General features: G+C 41.5%; 1 protein-coding gene across 1 annotated transcript in view; it reads left to right on the top strand.

Annotated features, from left to right (window-relative positions):
• Window positions 1–13,276, top strand: part of LOC124788809 — a 334,614-nt gene that overhangs the window by 294,982 nt on the left and 26,356 nt on the right. Inside the window, 2 exon segments of the mRNA XM_047256089.1 lie at window positions 841–1,026; window positions 12,086–12,288. Coding sequence (XP_047112045.1) covers window positions 841–1,026; window positions 12,086–12,288 — 389 coding nt within the window.

Raw genomic sequence — 13,276 nt, 5'->3', positions numbered from 1 at the left:
TAAAAGTAGTTATAAATGACACACTAAAAACCAAAGTAAAACGCTCCTGGCAGCCTTCACGTGGACGTAATCCTATATAGAAGAGGAAAATCGGTATCGAGGATTCTTGGCATTTAAATACCGTTTAAGAAGTTAGGAATGTAGGAAAAGGCTGGAAACAGGCCCTTCTACAAAAAATTCGCGCTGTATGGTCCATCAAGTCAGTACAGCCCCTATGCTCAAACACCAACTAACAGGCGGGCAATAAATATGAAGAATGGAAGGATAACAGAGACCACCTCAGTAACAATCCCTCTATTTGCAGTCAGTTGTCATGTTAAATATTTTGTGAACACACCATTTCTAGCGCCCAGTCCCACGTATATTTCAGCCATTAAATCCACTACTCCAAATCCTAGTACCAGTAGAGGGATTTAGTTATCTCCAAAGAGAGTTTATATTGTTTCGTAAGGCTATGGTCCATTATCGATGACTTTTCAAAGTTCCTGAATTTGATGTGAAGTCAGTGCCCAGGGAAGCGCGTTTCTCTCCCCTATGTAAGTTTCGTCAAGTCCACATGGCATATTGAAAAAGCCACGTGCTATCGAAACTAACGAAATATTTCTTTAACTTGTATTTTCTTGAGGTTGCTTCGCAAGACGGAAGCATTGTCGCGTAACTATTTCTCCACTGACTGAATGAATCCGAGTCTTCGTCTACCGGGAAATGCCGTACTAATTTGGTGTAAATCACGTCCCAGTCATCAATGTTGGTCTCTAACAGCATGCAATGCATCAGTGAATATAAAGTGCCTTTAGTCCAAATATTGAAATCTTGGGTTAATATCATGGTTAATTGCAGGTTTCCTGAGCACGGGAGACGCTGTCGCCCCTGGCAACGCGGGTCTTAAGGACCAGCAGCTGGCGCTGACCTGGGTGCAGAGGAACATCGCGAGCTTTGGCGGCGATCCTCAGCAGGTCACAATATTCGGACAAAGCGCCGGTGGTGTGTCCATCTCTCTGCATTTTGTCTCACCGATGTCCTCAGGTAAGACTGTATTCTAAGTTTCTGAACATCTTTAGATTATTTAACTTATAGGGGCCTCAGGAAATCCCTGCAAAAGCTTCCAGGAAGTGCTCCTTTTGAGTGGTTCCAAGTGTAGATTACAAAATTCCAGAAAGCAGAGCATTAATTTCAGTATATTCATTTTTGTCGCACGAAGAGTGCAGAGTCTTTTAAACAGCGCAGGACATAGCTGGGTAGATGGCCACATGTACATAACATGTCAACTGCTGGGTTGTGTATCGTTGGTCTCTGATGATCTGCTTGCTTGATGGCCTCAGATGGATTTTCCTCACTCAAAGTTTAGTGCATGTAAGCACTGTCCATATTAAACCTACTGAGATGCAGATGGAGGCGGCAGTTCACAAGGCGGTGCTACGTGTCCTGCAGAAAATTTTCGACGTCGGGATAGACCACACCCAGTAATGTGGACGTGTCCAGTAGCTACTCACTGAAAGTGAAGGTGGCTGCATCTGAGCCCACGGTTACTTCGGGAAGATACCTTCTAGCATGTTGCTCACATTCACAACTTACAGTATGGATTCACCTACGAAATGTGCTGCACCATACCGTTCTAGTAACTCTTGGGATTTTTGTCGGACATGCTACTGAATAACTCTGTGGATGGTTTCCGAGTGTAAAGTGGACGGTACGAACTTTTACTCGCAACTGATATATGGGCTGAGCCTTGTACCAGGAGGGTTTCTGTACTGTTCGTGACTTTAGTAAAGTACGGTCTGATGCTGAGACGAAACAAAGTCAATGCTCGATTTCACCAAATGTGATACCCTTCCCAACAGTGGGCAGTGGTATCGCAGAATAGTATCCCGTTCGAAGAAGGGTCTCTGTTTATCCCAAAGAATATTACGTTTTAGCAGTCTTTTATCAGGTGTTACCCTCCTACAAGTGGCACCTCCACCAGTAATGCTGAATGAAACAAGACTGGCGATGACACTCACCTGTGTTGACATTATGTTAGAAGATCTACGCAACTCATATGTTTGGTTCTGGTAATGTGACACATTCAGTACAAAAGCACGACATATAGCAATGATTTTTGTACATGTTTCGTAATATGTGTGATGCTGGTTTCCAGCTGGTGCACGATAAAACCTACGTGCACAGCGTAAGGATGGAGCAGGAGCACCTTTATCACGAAGATTTCATTGGCCAGCTGGCTCCGCTGCTTATATGCTATATACCACTCATGGGACGCTCTAAATTCATGATCTGGATTCTGAACTCCACAACCATAGCTTCTGTGAACCATATATAATTTTTGTTCAACACACAAGCATGTGTCGATGACGTTTCACCACTGTTATTAAATTTACGTATTTTCACAGTATCGCATATTGGTATTCATGTGACTGTCTGACATTTGCAGTACGACAAGATGGTATCCGTTTCAGTATGATGTTTTTTGTAGATTACTCTACATGTTATTCAAACTGTGCTTCCTAACAGACAATGTCACTGTTCATCAGATACTCACTTCATGCCAGGTACTGAATACTAGATAATAAAGGGCCAGTTTACAAACCATTCAGAAGCTTGAAAAAGAGTAATCAACAATGACAAAAAAGACACACGAACAAAAATCAGCTGTACAGCGAATGTCAGACATCCGTACAAACACCAATATGTTGACTATGAAAATAAATAAGTGACTAATGATGGTGAAACTTCACCGAAACACGTCTGGGTGTTATACGAGAAGTGGTTGTATTTTCTCAAGGCAGAACTTCATCTCTATAATTATATCACATTATCCACTAAATCCTGCCAACTAATTTAAAACAGCGACAGTTAGGAACAAGACGTTCGACTCCCATTTGGCCCAGTTTCTCCTTCGTTTTTAATCAGGTAAGTAAGTCTTGGACATTTATTTTCTTCATTTGTGTGGCTATAATGTCCGTAGTTGCTTTAAAGTTCCTGAGGTAATTTTAGTTCCGTCTTTACAACAACCAGAAATTTCGTGCTTTTTGCCGATAGACGCGTTTCGCTTTATTGAGGTAAGGCATCATGAATGGTATGTGGTTAAAGACGTTTGTAATTTGATTCAGTTTTAAGATCGAATAATAGTTCGTTAACAGTTCGTTCGACATCACTTACAGTGATTCCTGCTTGGTTTTCTACCTATATCATTAAATACCGTCTGCTAGCACGTCTTTGGTGTCTTTCTTCATTAGACACCGAAACTTGTGGTCTAATTTTCCGTTGTTCTTACGGTTTATAAAGCACATGACAAAGAGATCTGTCAGAGGGCAATTTCAGAAGTAGACGAGAAACCAAGTAGATATCACAGTAAATAAAATCGAACAAATTGTTAACGAACTGTTTCTCGATCTTAAAAACGAATCCAAATGTAAATATCTGTAGTTACCGACCACTGATGAGGCTTCAACCCAATAAAAAAAAAAGGCGCCAGGGGGAAAAAAGCACGTACTTTCTTGTTTCTTTTTTTCTAAGGATGGAACATGAATCCCTCACAACTTGGACATTTAGGTCAACTTTTCAACTTTGCTACCTTCAAGTGTACATAGAGAGTTGGAGACGAAGAATTTGGTGATGAACTCACGTCTCATTCAGCACAGAGTCTTTAGAATCTCATGCTATAAAAACTATATTCTGTAAATAATATCTGGGAAAAGTGAGTAATAAAATAAGTAACCATTTAGAGATCCGTCTATACATGTTACTCAAAAATTGTGGTATATGTTTCCAATACAGTAAAGCGAACGCTGGAACATAAAATACGCTGCACTTCATATACTCTTATCTACTAGAATCGAAAGTATTTTCCCCTAATCACCAGCCAGGGCTGTCAGTTTCTCGAATGTTGAGACAGAAAGTTAGCTGATCTCTGATGGGACATTCGGATCCCTTACGGTTTAGTTGTTCCTGAAAGTTTGCTGAATAATGTAGATCAATAACGATAAACACAACTGCCAAAACAGAGAAAGATCGGCTGTGATCCATGTCGTGATGAATGTGGAAATAGTAACATATATACACATCAAAAAAAGCTTTGCCTCACCCCGGTTCCCAGAACTCCTGAAGATAGACGTTAACTGTGGATATTGTGTCACAGACATGGTCACTTGGACTGTTCAGAGATGTCACTAAACCCGGCCAAAGATGTAAACAACATTGCATGAGCTGTGACTATTACACGGAGGGTATCCGACAGCCGGTCAGTTCCCATCATTCCACCAGGAAGGAGGTACATGGCACGTGTTATCTGTTGTTCAACCATGCCTAGACGGTCAATACCGCGGTGCTAATTTGCACTAGAAAGGGCACTCAACAATGGAAGGGTCCAGGCACTCGGAGGGAACCAAAGCGATGTTGTTCGGATACGGAGGAGATACAGAGAGACAGGAACCGTCGATGACATGCCTCGCTCAGGCCACCTAAGGGCTACTACTGCAGTGGATGACCGCTACATTAGACTCGTAGGAACCCTGACAGCAACGCCACCGTGATGAACAATGTTTTCCGTGCAGCCACGGGACGTCGTGTTACGACTCAAACTACGTATGATGCGCAACTTCACTCCCGACGTCCATGTCAAGCTCCATATTTGCAACCACATCATGCAGCGCGGTACAGACGGGTCCAACAACATGCCGAATGGACTGCTCAGAATTAACATCACGTTCTCTTCACCGATGAGTGTCGTATATGCCTTCAACCAGACAATCGTCGGAAACGTGTTTTGAGGCAACCCGGTTAGGCTCAACACCTTAAACACACTGTCCAGCGAGTGGAGCAAGGTGGAGGTTTCCTGCTGTTTTGGGGTGACATTATGTGGGGTCGACGTACGCCACTGGTGGTCATGGAAGCCGCCATAACGGCTGTACGACACGTGAATGCCATCCTCCGACCGACAGTGCAACCATATCGGCAGCGTATTGGCGAGACATCCGTCTTTATGGACGGCAATTCCCGCCTCCATCGTGCAGATCCAGTGAATGATTTCCTTCAGGATAATGACATCGCTCGAATAGAATGGCCAGATGTTCTCCAGACATGAACCCTATCGAACATACCTGGGATAGGTTGAAAAGGGCTGTTTATGGACTACGTGACTCACCAACCACTCTGAGGGATCGACGCCGAATCTCCGTTGAGTAATGGGACAATCTAGAACAACAGTTCCTTGATGAACTTGTGGATAGTATGCCACGACGAATGCAGGCATGCATAAACGCAAGAGGACGTGCTACTGGGTATTAGAGGTACTGGTGTGTACAGCAATTTGGCCCACCACCTCTGAAGATCTCGCTGTATGGTGGTACAACATGCAATATGTGGTTTTCATGAGCAATAAAAAGGGCGGACATTATGTTAATGTTGATTTATATTCCAGTTTTCTGTACAGATTCCGGAACTCTCGGAACCGACGTGATGCAAAACTTTTTTGATATGTATAGAATAGGGGTATCTGTGCCTCTTCGCACCAAACTCGATATAATGTTTAATGTTGCAAACTGAAAGACATTTCCGGGTGGGAATAGACACTTCACCCATTTTTGCACAATAAGAATGAATTACTTGGCCTGGTGTTCTTATGAAGCACTGAATGCAAAAACTAGGCTCTAACCATTACGTCCGACCACTGTTTCAGGGAACATTCCTCAAACATAGAGGAATAAAATGTGTTGTATGTACACGGGTCCGTAAACACTTTATTTTCATGTTGCAGCTCATTGTCTCCTTATCTTTAAAATTGTATTAACATGGGAAACACACAGAAACAAAACGTACATGCTCTGACTGCTGTGTCCGTAGCAAGTACAACGTTTACAAGCTCTAGCAGCAGGTGATTTTCGTGCTAGGGCACACTTTTGCTATTGGTTCATTCAATAACTTGCCAGCCCTCACTATGGAGAAACTTTGGTTTCACGGATGCTTCGTTTCAACGTGATCAATTTGTAAATTTTCTCAATTGCCATCTATGGCCTGTCGAGAATCCCCATGAAATTATGCAGTCACTTCATCAATAAAAGTTTTCTGTCGATGTCTGGGCTCCAACACGCAAGAAAAAGTGTTACCGAACACATTTCTGTACAACATATTTTATTCCTCTATGTGTGAGTCATGTTTCCAGAAATTTTGGCGATACCTATGTCTTAGGGCCTCTTGTTCTACCACCCAGGCTCAATGGTGAAACTTGCTAGCTTTCTTAGAGATTACCTGTTCTGCTACAGTACGTACCTTTACGAGTGTTCCTTCTCATTTCAGTGTTAGTGTTCTAGTCTACTTAATAGGAGATTTTTCTTCACAGATGTATAGGTACGAGGCACCAATACCTTGACCTCCACCCTCACTGGTTATAAATCCACTATACTTTAATTGCGGGGGCAATTGACAGTTCTTGTACATAGAACTCAGGTACAAGATGTACAGAATCTTTGTGTCCGTATTGATGAAGGCTGCGAAGCAATACACGGTTGAACAGTGCTACATCAGGGTATCAGAGATACTCTGCTACCGCCGGTTAATGCGTGTAGCATTGTAAACGGTGGGCATTTTGAACATTTAATTTAGGGGAGTGATTCCTACTGTACCGATATACAAATTTTAAGACAAGCTGCGGACTTATTTTTCACCTGCAGCCTGCTGCAGGTTAGTAACTAGTAGAACCGCAGAGGTGTGCTCTTTGAAGGAAGTTTACTGCATAGTTACAAATATTAAAAATGGATTGGGAAGTATCTTTTTTATTCCTTGATGGTTACTAGATTCGGACAACTGTGTCCATTTTTAAAGCATCCGTAAGCGTGACAAATACAGGCTGTAGCCTATGTATGTAAACTACCCCTACATTGAGCAATGCGATACTACCGCCGACTCAGCTACAGTAAATTACGCCACATAGGTCAGATATTGGAGAATGTCCAGACTATGTAGTGTATTTTACTGTTGTTGAGTCGGCCATAGTATCGCTTTGATCAATGCAGGGGCAGTTTATGTACAAAGGTTATCGCCTGTATTCCTCACACTTACGGATGCTTTTAAAATGTGTACAGGTATCCGAAATTAGTCACCATTAAGGCGATTACATACATGCTACACCTACGGTGTTAATTTTGCAATATTGGTGACCCATTATCGCAGAACCTTTGACAGATAGAGTTCGGAATTTTTTAGGAAGTATAGTTTCACTCATTTCCTGATTACAGTACCAGTATCATAATATATTGACAAATAATTAGTTACTTATGATTTTTTTTTAAAATTATATACATTTTTTTTTAAATCCGCTTTTGCTTCCTTAAGTAAAAAAAAATATAGGTAGAAATATTTTGGTGGTCCCGCAGCAGCAGTATACTAAGAGGTGACATAGTGTAAAATTAGCTAAACATATCTGTAACAGTTCCCAGATAATGAGACAAATATTTAAAAAAAATCATTTTCAGGAAGTCGGATGTAAACATTCCATTTAATATTAACTTACAAAGCATGGCAGCTCCTAGAAACAGGCAAGTCCATAATTAGCATTATCTTGATCTTATTTTTCATCACCCTACAAACCCAGAAGCTTTCCTCTGCTGCATTCTGGGCTTTCATGATCATAAGTCGTTCCATTCGCTGGAGGGCTTGCAGTGTTTTGCCTTCTGGAGTGATACCAATACACTCTACTACCGTAATTCTTCCCTTGTTACCACCATTAAACATTATCACAGCATCGCAAACACTCAAGGTTAGAGTTTTTGTTCTTACAAAGACATTTTTTGGTATGCGGGTCCAAATGACATAGTTGAAAGATTTATTCGGGTTTTGCGTTCGGCCATGGAGACATTTGCAAAGAAAGTCAGGTTGAGCTAACTCTCTAAATATTGGTTTAATAGGTTTCATAATTGCTGATAGTAAGCTATATTTGTGCCTAAATTGTTCCTGTGTACCCGCTGCCTTTGTGGTACTTCCACAATGAATTAGCAACAGGTGCGCAAAGACCATATATAGGTGTTTCATCAGTAGATAATTTGTGGAAGACTGTAGCCCTCACTGCTCTTTTCATCCCTCAGTTCAGGTGTATTGTTTCTTATTGCCATTCCGTAATATTGCTGGAATTCACCAACGTTTTTGTATGAAAATCTGCTTTTACCATTTAGAGTGTCAAACTGGATGTGCAATACCACCATTTCTGTTACGCACTGCATCCAACCCTTCAACACGAACATTAACACGAATTGAAGGAACAAAGAACTGAATACTACAGCCTTCTGTAATGAGTAGTTACTGAGATAGAGATACTTAAGGAAGTCAGTGCAGAATGACTGGATTTTTTACATTTGTACTGTTAACTTGGAAATAATAAAAACTGCACTTCCAATTGGAATTAATCGACAAATGATGCATCAAATTATTCACTAGAGATCAAATGTTATTAAGAGATAATAATCGGGAAGTTGTGCTTTTCGACCAATTTCACAATACGTACTTCCCTTAAGAAATAAAAAAAAGATTCTTCTCAGTGCATCTTATGACTGAGCTACAACCATTTATTTCAATTGCTGTATAGTTGTCTCTAGTTTGCTCTGACAGAGACCGGTTAATCACTCTGGTTCTCACGTCTACTTTACAACATTGCGGACGGATAATGAGTTTACTCGCGTTTCGCACGCTATCCGTTAAATACCGATTTCGAAATAACTCATGTTTTCCACTCGCTGTCTGTACATGGCATCTGCTGTGATGTGTTTTAACTACTTCGTCCTATTAGGTGTTGACACCAGCAATCACTGCATCTAACATGATTGCTTTCGCTCACTCTTTGCTTATTTAGCATTTTGATTGCATTATGATATTTCTAATAGTCCCTATTTTCGTACCGAACTTCATCCTGCTTTTGTAGATGACGCTGTTCAGAAACGGAAGGAAATGAATCAATCTAAAATACTATCGGAGGCTTTTGCTGATTGGTCCGAGCACGGGGCCCACAACCCGAACCACACGCCACTGTTAAGCACTAATGAAGGACTGGGTCCCCTACCTCGATTGCACATAATTCATTAAGGTCAATCCAATACATTTATTTCAAATAACATAATGAAGTTACATTTGAATCTGTCTGACATTAAACAGGAATAAAATAAAAGCAATTTCAATATCAGCTGATTCAGTGCGTGAAGCGCGAGTTACGCCAATACCCAGATAAACTAAACAATTCTCCGTAATTCAAAAGAAAGAGAAAAACAAAATTAAATCAATACACCCCACTGACAAATACCCAAAAAGCTTACAATACTACTCAAAAGAATACACCGAAGTGGGGAGCAGTCATTCACCCGACAGAACACTTCAAAATGAGTTCAAAAACACAGCTGCGTGATCCAGAAAACTGCAAGACATTAAATACACTTCATTTGACGAATAACAAATACCCATTAACATTACGCCACTCCTGTTTGAACTGCAGTGTCCCAAAGAAACAGGCGCTTATTCTGAAAGAACAATATTTTTATATGTTTAAATTACAGCATTAAGGAATTCCAAAAGATGTACAATCTAAGTCCCCCCCCCCCCCTCCTTCCAGTTGAGGCACAAATCTTTCCCCTTTCTTGGCGTTGGCTGAGTCAGAAACACAGAATGCCACAAAAACACAGTTTTGCTGTGAAATCTTGCAGGACACCCGGAAGCAGTAACAGACAAGGGGTTGGCACCCACAAATAACACAGGCTAAGAGTCAGGCTGGGAGCACACCCTACGAGAACTTGTTCACACTATGCTCACCACAAACTGTAGACATTCCGGCCGAACATCCGCTTGCGGTGGCTACCAGAAGGACGAAGCAACCAACAGGCCCACGCCGTGCTTCTCACACTGGCACCTCAATTTGTACAAACATCTAGGCCAACACCGACTCCGGACTCCCCTCTCACTGCGAGGCTTGGCACAGTTTATATGAAATGCCTTCAAGGCAACCAGAAACCGCCGCAGAAGTTTCACGATTAGCAAACAGCCATAGCGTAACAAACATCACACATGTGCTTACGCCCGAGCCAGAACTCCGCCAGTCTCACCGGTCGCCCCAAACCGACCACCTCTCGTCGTCCCGCGCACCCCAGCCGAAAACCCAAAGATGCTCATACCCGGGGACGCGCCAAAGATAACAAGCCGATCGCTGACGATCGTTCAGCGATCTGGCTCACTCATGATTATTGGGATATTGTTAGTGAGATAAAGATACGGATTGCTGCAAATGAATGTTCTATCACTTTATTTTACAGGTCCCTCTTCAATTAATAGAAATGTTTTATGGTTCTGAGGACGATTCCAGTCCCAGTGACATCATTAGATCTGTAAAGAAGTGAGAGTTGGCAGTGTCTTTAAGTGATTTCAACAGTAACGATGAAGTAAATTCTGTTACTGTGGCTATGCCCGTACACGAGGGAGACTCGAATGTGTTCAGTAGTATTTTACTGCCCGCTAAAGCTTTTCCTACGCACATTAGATCAACGCTGCTGGAACTGTGGTGGAGGTAATATCTTTTCTTTGTTGCGGAAAGACGCCCACACCCCCGCCCGCCCCCTTACCCGAAGAATTGGAGTATGTAATCGAATTCATTGACAAGGTTGACAAATATTTCCATAGACTATTTGTTTAAATAAGGCACACTGCAGAACAAAGCGAAACCTGGTTTGTAGATACATCTTCAGCCACATACAACGACGACTAAGATTCCCGTATTGGGAATGCCGCTATATACTTCTTAACTCTTGGAACTGATACCCAACTGCACTTCTTTGTAGACATCTTTCTGTGCTGCTATTAGCATTACTTGCACAGTGAAAATGTTTAAAGGGCTTCAGTCTTATGAACATCTTTGACTGCTGTCAGTTCGATTCCCGAAAAACTTAGGATCCATATCAAGATTATTAAAAGCCCAGACTGTTTCAACTGGATACCTAATAATTCGAGTTGCTTCTTCTTTGTAACATTCAACTATGAATGAGCTTTCTCCCGCACTCTGTACTGGGATCTGATCCTATGCTACCGGATCAGCTACTCAAATATCTTTAGAATGTTTGAGCGGTATTGTGATACGTGATAAACGTTGAAAATGCTTTTGCGAAGGATCATTACAAGCAAAGTGAAGCGGCGTTTCAGTGCCAGATTTTGTTTACAGATGAAGCGTACTCTAAAAAATAGGCAAATCCCAAATCCCTCTTCACAATATGAATTACTGACCAGTTAAAGAAAAAAAAGAAAAAAAAACATGGTAGATGAGGGAAGTGAATAAACAACGACCTTGGTCTGTCAACCTGGATTGCAGGATTTTCAAGAATAATATCACCGACTCCAATTTTTATAGTTGGTAGTCTAACTAGCAACAAATATGTACAATTCCCTACAGATGCTGAATGACATGGAACTGCACAATCAGTGACAGCCCATGTTTTATCATTTCGCACAGATAATTATAGAAGCTCTTACCAGAACAAGTGAATTTCGTTGGATTCGAAAAAACACAAAAGGGGATGTGCGCTCATCAGATGTAACAGCTCTGGACTTTTAATCTGTGGGAAAAATGAAAATTACAGGTTTGCAAGAAAATAGCAAAGTCTCTGGAAGACATAAATTTCCGTACAAAACGGTCCTGTGCTACATTATGTTGAGTTGAAGTATGCAGTCTGACCTGAATCGCTTTATAACGTGTATCAGTGCTGAAGGACATCATTTCGAGAACATGGTACGACAGTCATAATAACAAACACGCGAACTGTAGTTGCGCGTTGGCTTACTTTTCTATAGGCGGCAGACGTTGTGGATGAAACTAAAGAAAGAAGTTTTTGCAGCTCGCAACACTTCCATTCCGTGTCTATATGTCTGCTGTAAAAAGCTATTTCATGGTATGACAATATTAACATGTGGAAAAATACGTACGCAGAACGTAACTACCAATGCAGCATAGGCGCCTTATATTGATTTCCAGTGTAGACGGAACACTCCAAAAGGAAGCCCGTATTATAATCTCTTCAGCTGTTGTATCTGTAATGAATTTCTCAGCTCTAAAACTGAGTTCACTGCGCAGGTCTGTTCTCACGAGCCATTATGCAGAGTGGGAACTTCATCGGCCGACATCCGCGCTCGACTGCAGCAGCACGCACTCATTCTTTGAGACTGGGCGCAGCCCTCGGCTACGAAACAGACGATTCGCAACAGCTGCTCGACTTTCTGCAGTCTGTGAACGCTACAGACCTTCTGGTAGACGACTCACTCATCCAGACAGATGAGGTACGTAGACACACTTCTTCCTCATCCTGCAACATATCATTCCTGCAGCAACTCTCTCTGGAACTCTGTTACTTAAGAGTTGTAGAATGTCTATCTACTGGCGCAATGGCTTCTCATTCTTATCTGACACCCTGGAAAATCCTTTTGACTGGAATATTTATAGCAGTGATCCTCGTTGTTCAGCCAATGGTCTGATACAGAGAAGAGAAATTCGTATGTAATAATAATCTTCACTTATTCTAGATTCATATTCGATGGTGCTATTTACGGTTTTTAACCTACGTTTTAAAAACTAGCTGAGGTTTCTTCGTCTTGCTTCTTTTGGTACCGGTCGATTTCTTTGGCGAAATAACGTAAAACCAAATTTTCAGGAAATGTATAGGCACCAGCATTTAATGTATGCCATTTCCTCCATAAGCGGATAACACCAAATTGTCAATTTACATTAACTTGTGGTATTTTTCTGTAAACTGAATCACAGAGAAACGGAACAATCTCTTCTGATCGTTTGAACTTTTAATAGCTATGAATCTTCAAGAATCTTTGTAAGTCAATGTTATATCTGGAGCGTCACAGCTAGTAATCACATTTAAAGCAATACTGGCCATTCGTGCGATAAATTTATTAGGTCGTAACACCCGTTGTTGGATTCTTCATTGGACAGCTGGTTCGTTTCTTTAAAATTATATCAGACGATTTATGTATTACTTTTAACTGTGCATTTACACATTATACTAATTTTGTAATCTATTTGTCTTAGATGACATTAACGATGTAGTGATATTCTGAACAGAGTGAAATTACTTGCCGGTCGGAGTGGCCGAGCGGTTCTAGGCGCTACAGTCTGGAACAGCCTGACCACTACGATCCCAGGTTCGAATCCTGCCTCGGGCATGGATGTGTGTGATGTCCTTAGGTTAGTTAGGTTTAAGTAGTTCTAAGTTCTAGGGGACTGATGGCAACAGAAGTTAAGTCCCATAGTGCTCAG

The sequence above is a fragment of the Schistocerca piceifrons genome, chromosome 3 (assembly GCF_021461385.2).
Source record: "Schistocerca piceifrons isolate TAMUIC-IGC-003096 chromosome 3, iqSchPice1.1, whole genome shotgun sequence".
Taxonomy (NCBI): domain Eukaryota; kingdom Metazoa; phylum Arthropoda; class Insecta; order Orthoptera; family Acrididae; genus Schistocerca; species Schistocerca piceifrons.
The sequence above is the reverse complement of the archived record's forward strand: the minus strand, read 5'-3'. Positions and strand labels throughout refer to the sequence as shown.